The sequence below is a fragment of the Oncorhynchus nerka genome, linkage group LG25, assembly GCF_034236695.1.
Source record: "Oncorhynchus nerka isolate Pitt River linkage group LG25, Oner_Uvic_2.0, whole genome shotgun sequence".
NCBI classification, from domain to species: domain Eukaryota; kingdom Metazoa; phylum Chordata; class Actinopteri; order Salmoniformes; family Salmonidae; genus Oncorhynchus; species Oncorhynchus nerka.
In genome coordinates this window covers 48731510-48753098 of record NC_088420.1, presented here as the reverse complement: position 1 = coordinate 48753098, position 21589 = coordinate 48731510, and the positions used below count along the sequence as shown (strand labels likewise).

The 21589-nt window shown below is 42.6% G+C and overlaps 1 protein-coding gene across 5 annotated transcripts; it reads right to left on the bottom strand.

Annotated features, from left to right (window-relative positions):
• Positions 1-150: 150 nt before the first annotated feature.
• Positions 151-21002, bottom strand: btbd10a (BTB (POZ) domain containing 10a). 5 transcript variants are annotated; one of them, XM_029634727.2, is made up of 9 exons: positions 20822-21002; positions 19322-19458; positions 9186-9394; positions 8436-8745; positions 8236-8338; positions 3724-3844; positions 1641-1838; positions 1180-1290; positions 151-830 (listed from the first exon to the last, which is right to left on the bottom strand). In XM_029634727.2, the coding sequence occupies exons 2-9, from the start codon at positions 19450-19452 to the stop codon at positions 511-513; spliced, it is 1503 nt and encodes a 500-aa protein (XP_029490587.2). In that variant the 5' UTR covers positions 19453-19458; positions 20822-21002; the 3' UTR covers positions 151-510. The 5 variants fall into 5 exon arrangements, with proteins under 5 accessions (XP_029490587.2, XP_029490588.2, XP_029490589.2 ...); XM_029634728.2 differs by lacking the exon at positions 20822-21002 and adding an exon at positions 20240-20332; XM_029634729.2 differs by lacking the exon at positions 20822-21002 and adding an exon at positions 20026-20116.
• Positions 21003-21589: the final 587 nt, after the last annotated feature.

The window sequence follows — 21589 nt, the reverse complement described above, 5'->3', positions numbered from 1 at the left end:
TTGCCACACTTAGCAGCTGATGACAGCCGGCTGACAAGGTGCAAATATGTTAGTCTTGCTCTTTATGCACCATTGACTGAGTAGTAGCTAATGAACAACATGTAAGCTTAGGTCCTTTCCAGCACAAGCAAACATACTCAAATCAAGTAGTCATTATTAAATAAAAATCTTTATTGAGGCCAAAGCATCAGTGAGGCTCCCCAGGTGCTCTGGTGGTAACTACTGTAGTAACAGTCTCACCCGCACCAACAGGCAGAGCAAGCAGAAGTGGATAAAACCAAACCCTTTAGGAACTACAGTACTGTAACTGTACACAGCAGCACCACCACACCCACAGACAAGTTTGTGATTCAAATATTCTTGATTTAAAAAAAAATTCTCCTTTGGTCAGTTAACAGTACAAGGAGGCAATGCTTTGCTATTCCTTCCCAGGCTGTTGACAATGTATACCAGTTTTTTTTTTTGCCTTAAGGCTGCACAAGAGTTGCAACGGCAATTTGGTTTCTGCTGTCAAACTCGCTCGTCACTACAGTGCTCTGAGGGGGCGTCTGGGTCTGGCTCGTAGTGGTAGCTTGGCTGAGGCTGGATGTCCAGTTCGTCCACCTGAGGGCCAGGGTGCATGTTGACCAGCTGGTCCTGGGGAATGTCCGCAGCGGCGGCTGCTAGGTTTGTGATGGACTTGCTCTTCACACACTGGAAGTCAACATGGCGGCTCTTGCCCTCCTCCTTCTCCCAAGACATGCGGATGAAGGGCCGCTGCACATAGTTGTAGATGACCTCTGGCCGGCCACCGGGACGCTTCTTCACCTTCTCCTTGTAGGTGGGGTAACCTGGGAGGGTAAAAAGAGACAGTGACGTATGTTCTGTTCAAACACTTCGAAATACATGTATTATATTTATACATCAACTGTAGTCTAATTTTTTTAACCAAATTGAGGTAACCCTTTAGGTGATATTGAGTTGCTCTTATACCTGTATAATAACAGTTACTACTCTTCTAGTAACATTGACACATGCTGTAATGTAGCAATAAGATAAGGATTGCATAATAGTGAGTGGTTCTGGTAATTACATGATTACTATGCAGGTTTAAGAACTTAGTGTTATCAAATTGTAAAGACATGAAAGCAAACTTCTTGATTGACATTTTGTGGAAGGAAATTCAGTGATCCAGCATACCTTCAATTCCAAGTCTGATTTTCTTAAGTCCTCTGTCTTTTAATACTGATTTGGCAACGTCTCGATTCTCTATGTACTTGAAGAATCTGTACAGTTTTGTGCTGTATATAACTGTAAATAAAAATAAGTCATACATATTACAAGAAACTGCACAGACATTCAGCAATACATAACTATTAGGTGTTGGATTTAAAAGCCTAGTGCACTCATTCTTAATTTCCAGGGTTTGTATCATATAACAGCTGATAAAACCTTTTGACCATTTTAAGGAAAAACCAGTAAGTAACTTGTCCAGAACTGACGCACTGGGCCTTTAACATTAGGGATACACATACCAGCCAAGGGCAATTCTTTACACAAGGATATAAACTACTTATGGATGATTGTTGAAATGGCTTGCTTGTACAGTATTCCACATATACTATATCAACAGAGCCAGTGAGGCGAATGACCTAACTCACTCTGTGAATACTCCTCTCCCATCTGCGGAGGGTACTCCTCGTCCCAGTCCACCACGTCGTCGTCAGTCAGGACCACCACGTGACACTCCCTCTCTCCGTTCTGGGCGCTGGCGACCATCAGCGGCACCACCATCTCCTCCAAGTAGAACTCAAACTGACGCCTCGCTCCATCGTTGGACAGCTCGTGCATGAGTGCACCTAGAAGATAGGAGTGGGTGGTGTCAGTGGGACAAGGTCATGAAAAGTGCATCATAGTTCTCGTGCTGAAATGTAAAGTGTGTTCGGAAAGTATTCAGACCCCTTTACCTTTCCCACATTGTTACGTAAAAGCTTTATTTCAAATATGTCCCTCATCCATCTACACACACACGACCCCATACTGAAAAAAGCAAACAGTTTATTTTTGTTAATACATTTGCTAAAGAATTGAAGTATTCAGACCCTTTACTCAGTACTTTGTTGCAGCACCTTTGGCAGTGATTACTACCTAGAGTCTTCTTGGGTATGACTACAAGCTTGGCACTCCTGTATTTGGAGAGTTTCTCCCATTCTTCTCTGCAGATCCTATCAACCTCTGTCAGGTTGGATGGGGAGCGTCGCTGCACAGCTACTTTCAGGTCTCTCCAGAGATGTTGTCCCGAAGCCACTCCTGCGTTGCTCGGCTATGTGTTTATGATCGTTGTCCTGTTGGACAGTGAACCGTCGCCCCAGTCTGAGGTCCGGAGTGCTCTGGAGCAGGTTTTCATCAAGGATCTACTTTGCTCTGTTCATCTTTCCCTCAATCTTGACTAGTCACTCAGTCCCTGCTGCTGAAAAACATCCCCACAGCATGATGCTGCCACCACGCTTCACTGTAGGGATGGTGCCAGGTTTCCTCCAGATGTGACATTTGGCATTCAGGCCAAAGAGTTCAACCTTGCTTTCATCAGACCAGAGAATCTTGTTTCTCATGGTCTGAGTCCTTTAGGTGCCTTGGCAAACTCCAAGCGGGCTGTCATGTGCCTTTTACTGATGAGTGGCTTCCTTCTGGCCACTCTACCAGAAAGGCCTGATCAGTGGAGTACTGCAGACATGGTTGTTCTTCTGGAAGGTTCTCCCATGTCCACACAGGAGCTCTGTCAAAGTGACCATCGGGTTCTTGGTCACCTCCCTGGCCAATGCGCTTCTCCCCGGATTGCTAGTTTGGCTGGGCGGCCAGCGGTGGGAGAGTCTTGGTGGTTCCAAACTTCTTCCATTTATGAATGGAGGGCACAGTGTCCTTGAGTACCTTCAATGCGGCATAAATGTTTTGGTACCCTTTCCCAGATCAATCCTGTCTCGGAGCTCTACGGACAATTCGTTCGACCTCATGGCTTGGTTTTTGCTCTGACATGCACTATCAACTGTGGGACCTTAATATAGACAGTTGTGTGCCATTCCAAATGATGTCCAATCAATTTAATTTACCACAGGTGGACTCCAATCAAGTTGTAGAAACATCAAGGATGATCAATGAAACAGGATGCACCCGAGCTCAATTTTGATTCTCATAGCAAAGGGTCTGAATACTTAAACATACCTTATTTCTTATGTAAATAAAAAAATATATATTTGTAATACATTTACAAAAAAAATCAAATAACCATTTTACCTTTGTCATTATGCGGTATTGTGTGTAGATTGATAAATTCTATTTATCCATTTTGGAATGCGGCTGTAAGGTAACATTTAAAAAAAGGGAAGGGCTCTGAATACGTTCCGATTGCACTGTACATGTTCACACACACAGCAAGTCAACTAAACTAGGCACTCATCCACATTTCAAACAATGTCAATCAATGGCTACAGCAGTCAGTGACCCACATTGTGGAAACCTGCGATCATCTGAGTTGCATCAAATCTGTAGGCTAATATTGACCTGGTTTCAGAGCTGTGCATCATATCAACAACCTCACGACACTGAACACAGGCTAAATATTGCAGCTAATACAGAATGATATGGCATGAAATATTACAGGAATATTCTGCCTAAAATGTAATAACCCATTATCAATTTACAGCAATGAGGGGGAAAGAGGGCATCATACAATATATACACACTCACTGAGGTCTCTACACTTGATGGTGCTGTAGTCAAAGGAGATGCAGAGGTAGTCACATGCTTCTCTCAACTCAGGAATGGGGATCCCATCAGGACAGCAGATTATCCCAGATTTGTAGTAATCCTGCCATTTAAAAGTCACACAGGAAAAACAAAACAGGCAGCCATTACTGAGGCTGGTCTGCGCACACAGAACAGAGCCTTCCGACAACAGCAAATGTCAGCGACGTCACACAACCCCCCCCCCCCGAGCTATTTACAGCCAGTGTAATATTGACAGAGTTCAAGTATAATGATGAAAATAAAAGGTATCGAGGCAGCAGCAGCGACGCGCAGCTATTCACAAGACAGCGTCGTAAACGGCTGTTAGCTTGCTCTGTGCCCTAAATGCTAATGCTGCCAGCCATGTTTTTTTCTTTCCCTGCTATTATGGTCGGGTCGCCTTTGATAGAAGAGCTCTTCACAATCACAGAACGGATCGGTACTACGAGACATTCAATACTGAAAATTCAAGGTAAGCATTGAAATCAAACACAGAAGTGCTTGCAGCAACCCCGAGTCCTGACTATCTACATTAGCATGTCTCTTCCCCATACAGATGTGAAATTGCTACTCTGGCACGCTAGAACACAGTACTACCTCGGAGGCACGCAGAGAGCTGCCCCTGATACTGTAATAAAGCCCAGAAACCTTATGATACACGCAAAAAACAGATGCAATTACCTGGTTGTTCTCCTGCCCTGTGTCTCTGGAGACTTAAGTGGAATACCGGGGCAAACGGACACAAAAATGAAAGCACTAGCATGTTGTACAGTATTAGTAGCTCTGATCCCTGAAAATCTGCTTTACGTAACACTTCACAGATTATCTGCCCAGCATTTCCACACTTCCCCAAAAATACACAATGTCGGATGGATAACCGCGGAGATGTTTGTAAACGAGTTTACTTGTCAACGTATCACTTGACAGTAATTGCATACCAACGCAATACAAGTGTTTGAATAATAAGAAAGTGATGCCGCAATAATGTGCTAACAGAAAACAATATATTGACCCCTATACATATGGCCACTCCAAAAATCTGTGGCCATAACTCCACAACATAATTTAATAAATACATTGAGATAGTTCAGGATTTTGGCAATGAGGCCCTTTATCTACTTCCCCAGAGTCAGATGAACTCATAGATAAAATGTGTATGTCTCTGCGTGCAGTTTGAAGGAAATTGATAACTATCACCAGCGGAATAGTTATCTAGCATTAGCGCAATGACTGAAAGTCTATTGGTATCTGCTAGCATGACTTCCAGTCATTGCGCTAACGCTAGTTAGCATTGGCTCACGAAACTACATATATATATATATATACACTGCTCAAAAAAATAAAGGGAACACTTAAACGCAACTCCAAGTCAATCACACTTCTGTAAAATCGAACTGTCAATTTAGGAAGCAACACTGACTGACAATAATTTCCACATGCTGTTGTGCAAATGGAATAGACAACAGGGGGAAATTATAGGCAATTAGCAAGACACCCCCAATAAAGGAGTGGTTCTGCAGGTGGTGACCACAGACCACTTCTCAGTTCCTATGCTTCCTGGCTGATGTTTTGGTCACTTTTGAATGCTGGCGGTGCTTTCACTCTAGTGGTAGCATGAGACGGAGTCTACAACCCACACAAGTGGCTCAGGTAGTGCAGCTCATCCAGGATGGCACATCAATGCGAGCTGTGGCAAGAAGGTTTGCTGTGTCTGTCAGTGTAGTGTCCAGAGCATGGAGGCGCTACCAGGAGACAGGCCAGTACATCAGGAGACGTGGAGGAGGCCGTAGGAGAGCAACAACCCAGCAGCAGGACCACTACCTCCGCCTTTGTGCAAGGAGGAGCACTGCCAGAGCCCTGCAAAATGACCTCCAGCAGGCCACAAATGTGCATGCCTCTGCTCAAACAGTCAGAAACAGACTCCATGAGGGTGGTATGAGGGCCCGACGTCCACAGGTGGGGGTTGTGCCTACAGCCCAACACCGTGCAGGACGTTTGGCATTTGCCAGAGAACACCAAGATTGGCAAATTCGCCACTAGCGCCCTGTGCTCTTCACAGATGAAAGCAGGTTCACACTGAGCACACGTGACAGACGTGACAGTCTGGAGACGCTGTGGAGAACGTTCTGCTGCCTGCAACATCCTCCAGCAGGACCGGTTTGGCGGTGGGTCAGTCATATATATATACACATTTCTTTGGGGGGCCGCACAGCCCTCCATGTGCTCGCCAGAGGTAGCCTGACTGCCATTAGGTACCGAGATGAGATCCTCAGACCCCTTGTGAGACCATATGCTGGTGCGGTTGGCCCTGGGTTCCTCCTAATGCAAGACAATGCTAGACCTCATGTGGCAGTTCCTGCAAGAGAAAGGCATTGATGCTATGGACTGGCCCGCCCGTTCCCCAGACCTGAATCTAATTGAGCACATCTGGGACATCATGTCTCGCTCCATCCACCAACGCCACGTTGCACCAGACTGTCCAGGAGTTGGCGGATGCTTTAGTCCAGGTCTGGGAGGAGATCCCTCAGGAGACCATCCGCCACCTCATCAGGAGCATGCCCAGGCGTTGTAGGGAGGTCATACAGGCACGTGGAGGCCACACACTACTGAGCCTCATTTTGACTTCTTTTAAGGACATTACATCAAAGTTGGATCAGCCTGTAGTGTGGTTTTCCACTTTAATTTTGAGTGTGACTCCAAATCCAGACCTCCATGGGTTGATAAATTTGATTTCCATTGATCATTTGTGTGTGATTTAGTTGTCAGCACATTCAACTAAGAAAAAAGTATTTAATAAGAATATTTCATTCAGATCTAGGATGTTATTTTAGTGTTCCCTTTATTTCTTTGAGCAGTATATATATATATATATATATATATATATACACACACACCTTCAGACAGGACTGGTAAAAAGTGCTCTTCACGGACGAGTCGTGGTTTTGTCTCACCATGGTTGACGGTCGGATTCGCGTTTATCGTAGAAGAAATGAGCGTTACACCGAGGCCTGTACTCTGGAGCGGGATCGATTTCGAGGTGGAGGGTCCGTCATGGTCTGGGGCGGTGTGTAACAGCATCATCGGACTGAGCCCGTTGTCATTGCAGGCAATCTCAACGCTGTGCATTACAGGGAAGACATCCTCCTCCCTTCCTGCAGGCTCATCCTGACATGACCCTCCAGCATGACAATGCCACCAGCCATACTGTTCGTTCTGTTTGTGATTTCCTGCAAGACAGGAATGTCAGTGTTCTGCCATGGCCAGTGAGGAGACCGGATCTCAATCCCAGTGAGCACGTCTGGGACCTGTTGGATCGGAGGGTGAGGGCTAGGGCACTGACATTGACAACACTGACATTCCATCCACCAGGAATGTCCAGGAACTTGCAGGTGCCTTGGTGGAAGAGTGGGGTAACATCTCACAGCAACTGGCAAATCTGGTGCAGTCCATGAGGAGGAGATGCACTGCAGTACTTAGAATCTGGTGTAGCCACCAGCTGCATTGACTTACTCCAAATCTGGGTTTGGCAGATGGCAGGAGAACACTACCTGCCCCAATGCATAGTGCCAACTGTAAAGTTCGGTGGAGAAGGAATAATAGTCTGTGACTATTTTGTATGGGTCGGGCTAGGCCTATTAGTTGCAGTGAAGGGAAATCTTAACGCTACAGCATTGAAGTACATTCTAGACGATTCTGTGCTTCCAACTTTGTGGCAACGGTTTGAGGAATGCCCTTTCCTCTTTCAGCATGACAATGTCCCGTGCACAAAGCGAGGTCCATAGAGAAATGGCTTGTCGAGATCAGTGTGAAAGAACTTGACTAGCCTGCACAGAGCCCTGACCTCAACCCCATCGAACACCTTTGGGATTAATTGGAATACTGACTGCAAACCAGGCCTAATCACTCAACATCACTAATACTCTTGTGGCTGATTGGAAGCAAGTCCCCGCAGCAATGTTCCAACATCTAATGGAAAGCCTTCTCAGAAAAGTAGAGGCTATTATAGCAGCAAAGGAGGGACCAACCCCATAGTAATACCCATGATTTTGAAATGTTCAACAAGCAGGTGTCCACATACGTTTGGTCATGTAGTGTACCTCTTAACATCCTTCATACTGGACACAGAGACGTAAATATGGTATCCACGAGTTCAACTGACTATGGGGAAGTAGATAAAGGGCATCATCAAAATCCCAAAGTATCCCTTTATTTTGGTGCAATAATCAAGGTCTTTGTTTTAGATAGATGGTGTTCTGACCTGAATGCCTATTCTTCTTCCTAATAAAATAAATAGGGGATGGATATAGAATCTGTGAGAGAATGCCTTTCCCATTCCAGTCATGAAGATTAATGACGCAGCAGCGTAATCCTTCACTTCGTCAATACCAACCTGTCTCTGGGTACATTAGGTGAAAAACAATGACATTATCAAACGTGAATGAGATCTTATTATAAAGCCAGTGAGTGTCTTACCAGGATGGCTCTAAAAACCGTTGAGCTGATTCCATCTGCCACCTCAAACTCTCCTTTGTCATTGGGCCTAGTGAAATTGTATTCTCTCCCGGAACCAAACATTCTATGAGAGAAGAAAACATTCGGATTGAAATTAATTTGTTTTAATATCCCTTTAGATGTCACTTTAATTTGTGGTGATACAATAGTATGCTTTATACCTTCCCAGCATGGTGTTAGGCTGGGCGGTGAAGATGGCTGGGTCCACCAGGAAGCGGGTGTTGTCCACTATCAGAGTGACCCTCTCGGCGGTCCGTAATGTGCGCGTCCCCTCCTTTGCGTTCTCATAGACATAGAGGTGGTCACAGGGACCGTGCACGTGTCCATGGCCCAGACTCTTACAGTGGGTCTCAGTACTGAAAAGGCTGCTCCTGCTCGCTGCGATGCAGCTGGGCCCCACGGAGATTAAGGCCCTGGGGGGCCGAGGACTCGACGACCTGGAGGAGGAACCACCCTCACACCGCTCACGATCTGGGAGACACAGACAGGCAGAGTACTGTAATTAAAAGGTGCCAACACTGCTGTGTCATCACACTGGATGAAAAGGGACATTGTTAACGCTGGTCAAGTAATTGAAAGCTTTCGCAAGAGTCAAAATGCTTTCCTTTCAAGACTACTATTCAACTCTTACTGTAGCAATTTAAAAATTCAGTTTAGTTATTGGCTTAATTCCCTGAGTGGGTACAGACAGTGGGAGTAGTATGACTACCTGGCTCCGCCTCCGGGTGAGGCTTTAAGGCTATTTCAACACGATGAAACCACATTTCTGAGAGCTCTGATTCAGTCACTGCTTTTAAGTAGTTAGAAAGGGACTCAATCTCACAGCTGTACCAGAGGCATGAGAAAGCCTTGTTATGCCAGAGTTGCATCAAGCACCCTGTGTGGTCTCAAAGCAGTAATGGAGTACTCACCGCTGTTGTGCTGTCGGGTGGGCGAGGTGACGTTCCTGATGCAAGGGGTCAGCTGACCCTCGCCCCTCTCGTGGGAGGAGTCTCGGGAGCGGTCGCTAGACCTCCGGCGATCACTGTCCCTGCAGCGTTCGAGGCCTCCACTGGCGCCATGCAGGTTCATGTTGACCAGGTCGGCCTCTAGTTGAGGGACTGGGACGCGGGGCTGGGCACTGAGAGGAGCACACCACACACATCCACAGTCAGACACACACGAGCACAGAGGGGGAAAGGGAGTCTTTTGTATGCTTCTCTGCAGAGAAGTGGGTAAAAGCCTGCAGTAAACTCATATGAACCCTCTGTGAGAGAAAAAATAGCAGCGCCGACTGCTGTAGAAAGATGGCCAATACAACACTACTGCTTGCAGCCCTATACTTTGAGAAACCCATTAGGGAGTGAAAGAACACATAAATAGGACTATTACTCCTCTTGTAGTGGCATTGGTAAAATATGAAATATTACACTGATGGAGCAAACACCTTGAAATCATTTTTTTTTTTTTTAAATACTTCCACAGGATAATAGCACTATTATCCATCGCAAAAGAGCCCATCTGTAGGGAAACTGGAGAAACTGGTCATCCCATTGAGACAGGCAGAGAAGCCGAATGCATCCACGAGAGCTGTTATGTTATCTGCGGCAGCCACTTTACCTCTGAAAGCTCGCTCACACTGTCTGGTCTGTCTAGTCTGACCAACGTGCCATGCAGCAGGTCTCCCTAATAAAGAGCGTGTCCCTCCCGAGGGAAGTGATGATCAAATATGATGAGGCCAAAGTGAATGGACTGGAGAGAGCAGCACAAAAGAGGAACTCAAAGACGGGAGAGCTCTAGAGAAGCTGCCTTTGTAGCCCCTCAAATGGACGACATCCATCCACATTCTAGCTCCCGATAGAAATATTCAACCGTTAACAATGTCTAACTGAGGCGCCACCTCCACTGATGAAGTCGCAGAGAGTGAGAGAGATGGCTCACTGACTGAGTAGGAAAAATCTAAGTCATTCCACTACATGTGGACAACTTCATTTCAGCAGACATGTCGTAAATAAATATAAATGTAAAGGATGTGGAAAGATTGGGCTGATTGCAATATCTTATTCATAGTGTTTACGCTTACTGAAACAAATAATTGTCTACATTTCGACAGCAACTGAATGGATGCTAATGACTGGTCCAGAAACGGGAAGATCTAATCATATTGTATGCAGGTCAGGGACCGCCAGGCCTGCCCTACAGTATGTGGGTCCTCTGATCTTTGTGCAGCTTGTCCTTGTTACTGCACCTGCATTGAATTCTGTACTGCTATGAGACCTTCAGCCATGTAAATAAAAACAACAATGACAGGACTAAATGTACATCCCGTGTGTCCTCACATGACTTGTGGACTTCATAAGAGCCTTTTTCAATAGGTTTTATCGAAAGACAGTTCTTGACATGGAGCAAACAATTGCTCTACAGGCTCATATGAGTTTCTCTCAAAAAGAGAAACTCTTCAATAGAGAAATGATGCTCATCAGGTTGGGGAATGTGATTAAGAGCTTGAATGTAGAATCAGCACTAGTTATGGAGTGATGCCCCCATTGCACTCAGCAGAAATTCAGGTGTGGAAACAGCAGTATCAATCCCTCTTTCTATTCTACAATATTTTGGTTCCTTTAGCATAACTGCAATTCTGAATATAAAGTAGAATGTCAAAACGGGAAAAGTTTGGTGACCAGATTTTTATTTTAAATGTATATAACAAATCTTCCCCCAGTGCATGAATGAGGCAAATCTGGCAGGATTAACAAACAAAGGGTCAGCGAAAGCGATAGAGCTCATCTCATCTTTCATGCAGGCAGAAATGCAAAGCTATATCCATCCACATATCAACTCAATGGCTGCCGCTATTACCTCACATAACCTCTTGGAAAAGGCATTGATTTCCACGAAATGATCAAATGCAAATTGCGATGTTTAATGTTATGTTTAGTCATTTTAAGACCATTACTATGACTGTGAGAATGGAGGCAAAGCATAGATGAACTGGTGTTATAAGAGTCTGCAGCATTGAGTCCCGTTCCTTAAAGAAAAGGGTCCCATCAATAATTTAGAGCACTGCTGACACTTTCCCTATGATATTAAAACAGAGAGAATGCACGCTAGTGTCGGGAGTTTAACCCTCCACAAAAGGTAAACCCTATTATGCGTTCTGATCGGCAAACCCAATGAAAGGACACACTTCATTTTAACAAGACCCGTAGTCTTGGTTCTTTTCCTCTTGCCATTCATAAGAATGCGTGGGGAAAGCCACAAAAAGCCGACCGTTGAAATAAATATTTACAAAAACATAGGTAATCAACATATGCTATAATAAATGCAATGGATAGGATGCTTCGCAGACTTACCCGTTTGTATCGCACGGCAAATGAAAGACAAAGCAGCACGGGATGAGCTGAGGAATGAAAGCACAAAGGACTTGGGCTCCTCCGAACAATGCAGCCTTGCCAGCCGGTTCAGCATCCTTGGGCATTACTTTCGAACTTCAGCATTATTTCGTAGACTGTTCGGCTTGCTAGCTGTAAAATTATCTTTCGAAAGCCTCGATCGCCCCAATTGGAACAAAAAAGAAGAAAAAGAGCGAGGACCAGTCATTCAGTTCAGACAGGGAGACCCGTAGAAATGAATGGCTGTGCGCTTTTTTTCCACGACACTGAATCAGACTCACAGAGCAGCCCTTCTGACGTAGTGCGACCTCCCAGTCTACTGTCCTGATATCGCCTGACTCGACAGGGGAAGACTAGAAGGACACAGTTGACGCTTAAACCCACTAGCAAAAACCTAAAACGGACCCTTACCTTAACCCAATTGTGATGAATTCTAAAATGAAATAAAGGTTTGGGCGTAAGGCGTGTCCTTATATAGCCTTTTCCGACTCGACACGATTGTCTTCAGCAGAATTGCTTGGTTGATTAAATAAAATTGCTGATTTGCGAATGATGAACATGACAGCACCAATTGACTTCGGTTTTACTTGGCTGTAGATTACAATGCCAATATGTGCTAAAAATGTGTTTTGTTTGTTGATATTAATAAACATTTAATTTGAGCTAGAGATTCATATAAATGAGTTATTCCCCAGATAAGGGCTTTGGTTGAGAATCACAGGAGTGAGAAGTCCATCCAGAGGTAGGATTACAACTACAGCAACCTGGTCTCAGAGAATTTTGTATGATTCTGTGCGTAAATACAGGAAACTCAATTTATTCTGAACAAAAATATTTTAAAAAACACAAGTGTTGGTCCCATATTTCATGAGTGGAAATTAAAAAATCCCAGAAATGTTATATGCACTAAAAACTTCTCACAAATGTATTCTACAAATTTGTTTCATCCCTGTTAGTGACCATTTCTCCTTTGCCAAAATAATCCACCCAATTGACAGATGTGGCATATCAAGACTAATTAAACAGCATGATCATTACACAGGTGCACCTTGTCCTGGTGGAAAAAAGGCCACTAAAAATGTGTAGTTTTGTCACATAATGCCATAGATGTCTCAAGTTGAGGGAGTGTGCAATTGGCATGCTGACTGCAGCAATGTCCACCAGAGCTGTTGCCAGATAATTTAATGTTAATTTCTCTACCAGAAGCTGCCTCCAACATCTTTTAGAGAATTTGTCGGTACATCCAACCGGCCTCACAACTGCAGACCACGTGTAACCACGCCAGCCCCGGACCGCCACATCTGGCTTCTTCACCTGTGCGATTGTCAGAGACCAGCCCCCCGGACAGCTGATGAAACTGAGTATTTCTGTCTGTAATAAAGACCTTTTGTGGGGGAAAACATTCTGATTGGCTGGGCCTGGCTCCCCAGTGGGTGGGCCTATGCCCCACCATGCCTGCACCCTTGCCCAGTCATGTGAAATCCATAGATTAGTGCATAATTCATTTATTTCAATTGACTGATTTCCTTGTATGAACTGTAAACTCTGTAAAATCATTGAAATTATTGTTTTAATATTTTTGTTCAGTATAGTATGTTACATTTCATATGGTATGTATTAATTTGTGGATATCCATCACCCATTTCATATGATGTTACAAATCACAATTTGTATGATATGTTTAGAATTTGCAAAAAACATGTTACGAATTCTAGCTAGGTGGCTAATGTTAATTAGCATTGGCTCGCAAAACTACCTCCAACTGTGGGTTTCCTTTGAACATGATAATTCGGATAGCCATGCTAGCGTCGCCCCCCTGTGGGGGCTAGCAAGCAGGCTAAATAGTGAGGTAACGGCCAATCCAGTAGGGGATAGAAAATATAGTGAGTTTGGATTGGTCAATAGACTTGTGGTATAAGTTAAGCTTCTTCACGTCACCCAATGGTCCCCCGACCACTTCGCTTCCCTCCATTGAAAATGAAGGGCTTTCAAAATGTAATCTCCACTTGTCATCTTCTATGGAAAACCACTAACTTCCTTCATACTGGACGCAGAGACAAAAATAGTATTAACAAGTTAATCTGACTCTGGGGGAGGTAGACAAGGGGCTTCCTTGCCAAAAGCCCAAACGACCACTTTAAGGAAGTATATGACATGATTAACAGTCCACAATATGCATCTGAGCCTATGTCTTTTTGACACACTATCTGATGGACCAGAATAGCCACACCCTAAAAAGCCCTCATTTGACACGTTGTCTGTTGTGATCCTGGTCTACTAGACTAGAAACAGCATAGTAAAAGAAAATCCAGGATACCCAAATTAGTGTGATATGTTACGTTTGGTATGGTTACGTAAGACAGGTGGTTACTTAAGGCAAAAAATGAAAGTAGGGTGGTTGGTCGGGTGGGCGTATAACGCAAACTTCTAGCTGCGAGTTCGAATACTTACTACTTTTTAGCTACTATGCATTTCTGCTAACCATTCCCCTAAACATTAACCTTTTTTTTTAGCTAACCCTTAAACCTAACTCCTAAATGTAACTTTAACACTAATCTCTAACACTAACGCTTAGCTAGTGTTAGCACAAAAATTATGTATAAAATGTTTATTCATTGTATGTGTCTACAGATGATCCAAACAGAGCAGTATCTTCTTACCCATTCAATAAAAGTTTTCACAAATGAAATTACATTGGAGTGAAAAAGCTGTGGCACGTCAACTACCCATTTACTCAAAGAACAGTGTAGATGTACATTTTGGTAACAGAATGACGGTAAAATCTTCCTCAGTTTGTGACCACGTTTTCCAAAAACTCTTAAATAGCTACTCCAAATTAACATTCAAAGATGTCTGAAGAAAGAATGGGGTGTCAGCTATGATAGGACACATTGAGCTGTGCTTTGTGACTACTATTAATTCCCATTTTAGCCAATTCAGTTGCATTCATTCTGTTGCCGACTTGGTAACAGAATGACGCATATTAAAATCCCCTATTGTGCATCTTTCCCTTTCAAGACGATTCGATACGCATCTACTTGAGAAACATGGGCTCTGACAATCCAGAAATTAACACATTCATAGATCATTGTAATATTTCCAGATTGCAAGTAAATTCCTGAAACAAAACACATTTGACTTATTTCAAACTGGATTAAATAGATGTGGTTTTCAGTAATGGCTTTATGGGATAGCTAGCAACTTGTAAACAATTACCCATTCCTATAAGTGAGAACTATTTTAATAGTAGTGTTAAAAAATACACATCGGCTGCTAAGCCAATTATATGAGTGTGGCCTTCCATTTCAAGTATGATGGTAATGAAGTTCTTTATCATAGTTTTAGGTGGCGGTTGCTAGCTACAATGGTATCTTCAACCTAGCCTAGCATTGAGCTAGCTAGCTGCAGTACAAGCTAGCTTGACTTGCTAGAAAGTTGGAGAAACAACTAATCAAAACATGTTTTATTATCACCTGAAACAATCGACTCAAATCCTTAGATTACGTATTTTTGCAAAGGAGGAGTAGAGTAGTTGACATATGCAAGAATTTGTTTTTGGAATTAGCCTATTTCACAGCAAAGAAAGAGAAAGCTAGTGAGGAAGGGGGGGGGCACAGCCAGGAATATAGATGAAGTCGGAAGTTTACATACACCTTAGCCAAATACATTTAAACTCAGTTTTACAATTCCTGACATTTAATCCTAGTAAAAATTCCCTGTCTTACGTCAGTTAGAATCACCACTTTATTTTAAGAATGTGAAATGTCAGATTAGAGATTTATTTCAGCTTTAATTTCTTTCATCACATTCCAAGTGGGTCAGAAGTTTACATACACTCAATTAGTATTTGGTAGCATTGCTTTTACATTGTTTAAATTGGGTAAAAATGTTTTGGGTAGCCTTCCACAAGATCCCCACAATAAGTTGGGTGAATTTTGGCCCATTCCTCCTGACAGAGCTGATGTACCAGAGTCAGGTTCGAGGGCCTCCTTGCTCGCACACGCTTTTCCAGATCTGCCCAAAACTTTTCTATGGGATTGAGGTCAGGGCTTTGTGATGGCCACTCCAATACCTTGACTTTGTTGTCCTTAAGCCATTTTGCCACAACTTTGGAAGTATACTTGGGGTCATTGTCCATTTGGAAGACCCATTTGCAACCAAGCTTCAACTTCCTGACTGATGTCTTGAGATGTTGCTTCAATATATCCACATAATTTTCCATCCTCATGATGCCATCTATTTTGTGAGGCGCACCAGTCCCTCCTGCAGCAAAGCAAACCCACACATGCTGCCACCCCCGTGCTTCACGGTTGGGATGGTGTTCTTCGGATGGCAAGTCTCCCCCATTTTCCTCCAAATATAACGATGGTCATTATGGCCAAACAGTTCCATTTTCCTATCATCAGACCATATTTGTCCCCATGTGCAGTTGCAAACTGTAGTCTGGCTTTTTTTAATGGTGGTTTTGGGGCAGTGGCTTCTTCCTTGCTGAGCGACCTTTCAGATTATGTCAATTTAGGACTCGTTTTACTGTGGATATAGATACGTTTGTACCGGTTCCCTCCAGCATCTTCACAAGGTCCTTTGCTGTTGTTCTGGGATTGATTTTCACTTTTTGCACCAAAGTACGTTCAACTCTAGGAAACAGACCGCGTCTCCTTCCTGAGCGGTATGACGGCTGCGTGATCCCATGGTGTTCATACTTGCGTACTACTGTTTGTACAGATGAACGTGGTACCTTCAGGCATTTGGAAATTGCTCCCAAGGATGAACCAGACTTGTGAAGGTCTACAAAAGAAATTGAGGTCTTGGCTGATTTCTTTTGATTTTCCCATGATGTCAAGCAAAGAGGCACGAAGTCTGAAGGTAGGTCTTGAAATACATCCACAGGTACACATCCAATTGACTCAAATGATGTCAATTAGACAATTAGATCAGAAGCTTCTAAAGCCATGACATCTTTTTCTGGAATTTCCCAAGCCATTTAAAGGCACAGTCAACTTAGTGTATGTAAACTTCTGACCCACTGGAATTGTGATACAGTGAATTATGAGTGAAATAATCTGTCTGTAAACAATTGTTGGAAAAATTACTTGTGTCATGCACAAAGTAGATGTCCTAACAGACTTGCCAAAACAATAGTTTGTTAACAAGAAATTTGTGGAGTAGTTGAAAGACGAGTTAATGGCTCCAACCTAGGTGTATGTAAACTTCCGACTTCAACTGTAGTTGTAGACACCAGGCAGACAGTCGGAACCGTGCATCGGTAAATCAAAAGCTGTAGGCCTTTAGAAGAAAGAGCAAGCTAGTGAGGAAAGGAGGTAGGAAGGGGGTACAGCCAGGCATAGGAACTGTAGGCAGTGCTGCATCTCGCAATTTTGGGACTTGCAATGGCTCGTGAATTCACTAAAAGTAGAGGCTATCAAATGAGGAGGCTGAGCTATTCTACACGCAACAGGCCAAAGACTGAACACACCTTTCTTTGAGAAAAGAAAGAGCAGGCAAGCTAGCAAAAGGAGGTGCCGGCATATAGTCGGAACCGTGCACATAGGCTATATCTTGGTCATCTATATCACAATATCTTGTCTTGCAATGCCTAGTAAGTTCACTAAAAGTATATATTAGGCTATCACTGAGTATGGCTAAGCTATTTTACATAGTGCCAGTGAATTGAAGTTGATTATTACCAAATTAGTCAGTTTAATTAGGCCTAAATGTGCAACAAGAAAAATAGGCCTATTGTACCTATAGATTATTTAAAATAAAACCACAGCTGGCTGTTGATGTCCTAGGCAATAGATCTTAAAGCAGGGCATCCCCGCTAAATGTTTTGTAAATGGCAAGTTCACTTTCTGGGCCATAAAAGCATCAAGCGCAGCTACTGTTCAGCACCACAAACCAGAAGGGGGGGGGGGGGGGGGCATTTTTGTTAGGAAGTATGTCTTCCATTGATAACTGAAATAATGGCACTTCCTCAATTTAAACATTTTATGGAAACATCTATACAAATACCGGAACATCGAATAAAAACCTCCAGGTTTCCAGCATAAAATTTTTAAATGACCAGGGGGCAGTTTGGAAACTGTGAATCGGCATCTGGAATAATGCACATGCTTGGATAATTACTTAACCAACATCTCTAGTAATAATAGTTTCATCCAATAGGGCTATATAACACAGAAAATAATAGTCTTTTCAGCGTAGAGTGCGCCACATGGGATCTGTCAAAGCGGCGCACGGCAGAAATATTCTAGTTCCTAGTACATTCTACATTCAAAACGTTGATAAGCAAATACAATGCTTCATGCCAGTCCTCTCTAGAACGCAATATTAGTCTTGGTAGGACTACAATAATGAGGTGGTGTGTACGTATGCACAGCCGTTTCAATGTGTTTTGGGCGTCAAGCAAGAGTCGCCTGTGCTTAGCTCAAGTGGGTTTATTTTTTATCCTGAAAAACTCCACAGCCCTTAACGATTACAAGCGTACTCATAACCTGATGTAGTCACCACTATACTTAAATATAGAGAGTGGTACTCAGTAATGTGTTATATTTGCACCAAACACTATATATTCACGACAAAAAGTGAATTGCTTCGTCACATTCTTTGCAGTATTACTTTAGTGCTTTGTTGCAAACAGGATGCATGTTTTGGAAATTTGTATTCTGTACAGGCTTCCTTTTCACTCTGTCAATTAAGTTAGTATTGTGGAGTAACTGAGCCATCCTCAGTTCTCCCCTATCACAGCCGTTAAAGTCTGTTTTAAAGTCACTATTGGCCTCAGTGAAATCCCTGAGTGGTTTCCTCCCTCTCCGGAAACAGTTAGGAAGGATGCCTGTATCTTTGTAGTGACTGGGTGTATTGATGCACCATTCAAAGTGGAATTAATAACATCACCATGCGCAAAGGGATATTCAATGTCTGCTTTTTTTTCTATTTTTACCCAGGCATTGGGTATTTTTACTGAGGCATTGGAGAACCTCCCTGGTCTTTGTGGTTGAATCTGTTTGAAATGCACTGGTCAACTGAGGGACCTTACAGAAAATCGAATGTGTGGTACAGCAATTAGGTTTTCATCCACACATTATGTTAAACTGGGGTGGCGGGGGAGGCAGTGGTCAAAGCGTTGGGCCAAAGGTTGCTGTATTGAATCCCTGAGCTGACAATGTAAAATCTGTCGTTCTGCCCCTGAACAAGGCAGTTGACCCACTGTTCCCCGGTAAGCCGTCATTTAAACAAGAATTTGTTTTCGTCCTGCCAACATTGTAAATAAAAAATAAATTAAATTGAAACACTATTATTGAACACAGAGTGAGTCCTTGCAACTTATGTGACTCAGTACTCAAATACTTAATCCTGAACTTATTTAGAATTATAACAAAAAGGTTGAATACTTATTGACTCAAGACATTTCAGTTTTTCATTTTTAATACATTTGTAAAAGTGTAATCAATTTTAAATTCAGGCTGTAACAACGAAATGTGGAAAAAGTCAAGGAGTGTGAATACTTTCTGAAGGCACTGTATATAAAATAGTACTAGACAGTTGTCTTGAATGCTGAACAGTCAATAACAATCAAGCACATTCAGAAGTCTTTCTAAAGTGACGTCCTTGTTCTACAATTCATTTTGTAAGTAGCAATACAGTACTCTTCCCTAATGAAAGCTGTTTATTACCTTGAGTGTCTGTGAAGATTACTTTCCCAGTTCTCAGTGTCGCTTGAGTTGTCATCTAAATGTGGACATTCAGCCATCACAGGTAAGTAGTTAGAGGTGTCAATAGGGACTATGCCACCATCAGCACTCATGACGTCCTGTTAATAAGAAAACAAACGTTTGTTGTTCTCTTCACATTAGTTGAAGAAATTTAATCATTTATAATGGAACGCTAGATAACATCCAAAACATTTATTGGCAAACGTAACAAACTTACTCTCTATCTAGCCAAGTTACACTTGACTAAAAATAACAAGCTTGTGGTAGTACCACCACCAAGCTAGCTAGATGGGCCCATTGTTTGTTAGCTAGCTAGCTAGACGTGGAATAACTTGAGTAGAGGTAGCTAAATGGGTAACTGAAAACATTGATGTGACATGTCTGGCTAGCTAGCTAGACTGAACCTCAGATGTGTCAACTATTAAGTGCAGGAGCTTGCAGGGATTTGTAGTCTTGCTAGCCCAATATTCGACTAAAGGAAAATAATGTTACTCCTTCGTCCAAGTTACATGTTCTATTTAAATGGCGAATTGGTTCTGGAAGCAAGAACAGCCAAATACTCCATCTAAACGTGATTAGATTGACTCGCGGTACGGTCCTTGAAACATTGATCACTCTTTCATAACACATCAAAATAATTTCACAAATGCAAAATACACACTTACTGTACGATGTTTTAACAGTTACAGCCGGCAGTATTTATCAGTGACAACAAGTTTGTGGCTAATTAAAACAGGTAACGTTAGTACACCCTCGGTCCTTCTGACTGATTTCCGTAAACAAGCGATGTAACATATAAATATGGCCGTTTGGGAACACTAACCATATAAAAAAAAGTACGTATCAATCTAAACTTAAACAAATAAATATTTTTCTCACCGAGGTCTTTATGTTTCCAAAACAGCACCGAAAGCGCTGCGTGTTACTGTACAGACCGGGCGTCGTGGCGCTTAACGAACCAACCCCCCTTACAAGACGCCTTCAACCAATGACTCATGTGTATGGAACCACGAGTCATGATCAAGGGCTATAGTCTTGTATGTCTACTTTGATGCTAATTAGAATTTCCGAATCAGAGAAAATAAAGCCGAATATAAAGTCACCTTGTCTGAGAGAGTTTTACGGTTATCAAAACGTCACGCCAAGGAAAACCTACTATAGCTAACGTTACATGAAAAACAAGCATACCTTGTTTGAAGTGGTTCTAAAATCCCCAAATGAATGAAAAAAAACAATTGGAACAATTTCCATGTTTGACCGCTAGGTTATGACTCATGCTAGTAAGCAATGAAGACAGTTTAGACAAACAAACTGCTAGCTCGATATCAAACAGTTTTAACCAGTAAACTTGTAGCTAGCGTTAACGTTAGTTGGCAGGATAAAATTACGCCCACGTTAAGTTACATCTCGTTACCTCCGCTGCCTGAAGTAGCCCGCTAACTATAGCATGGCGCTACTTACCTCTTGGGATTCATTGTTGTCTGAGTTTTATCCGAAAGCGAAAGTAAACAAATTCCTAATAAATACTTTTGCTAGATTGGTGACCGACTGATTACAGTAATAGTGACAGCCATGTTCCCCGGACAGCCACTAAAACAGGCCTAAGTGTAATCCCTTGTTTTGACTGTTGAGCAACTAAGGTGATAGATCGCGAGACTATATAACCTCGGCTTGTTCACGAGGGTCAGAATTGCTGCGCGCTGCGCAATCTGCAGTCTAAAAAACCCATCAGGCCCCCAAACAGTTAGGAAATTAAATATTTCTATTCATTGTTATATGTGTATATAACGGTTATATATCAATGTTTATGTTCATATAGGCTACTAATTATGATGAGTGAATATGCAGCTACCGTGTACATTGACCCCTGTGAACAACCACTGAGGCGCTAACAGTTATTGCGCTAACATCAGCAACCAATCACCTCCCGTCTGAGGTGTAAATTCATATTCATACGTAAGTGGTAATGATACAGTAACCTTCCAATTTCGGAATCATCAGGTTGATACATTAAGTAGAAATATAAATTAATACATTAGTAGGCTAACTTGTAGGCATATCAACGTTCCGTGGGCTATTCAGCAGTTTAAAAAGCCAGCAGATGCAAATAAAAATGGAAGATTAACTTAATTGTTTATTGCGAAAAATACAGAATATAGCTATTATGATAATGCTATTTTATTTACAACAAACACTAACATTGCGGCACTTTGGAGTTGGTTGATATAA

Excerpts from the sequence above, each read along its gene's own strand:
- btbd10a (XM_029634727.2), bottom strand. The coding sequence starts at position 19,452 with ATGAGTGCTGATGGTGGCATAGTCCCTATTGACACCTCTAACTACTTA. Across the intron at positions 9,395-19,321 it reads AATCTTCACAGACACTCAAG|TGCCCAGCCCCGCGTCCCAG; the intron begins GTAATAAACAGC and ends TGCTCCTCTCAG. Across the intron at positions 1,839-3,723 it reads CATCAAGTGTAGAGACCTCA|GTGCACTCATGCACGAGCTG; the intron begins GTGAGTGTGTAT and ends CCTATCTTCTAG.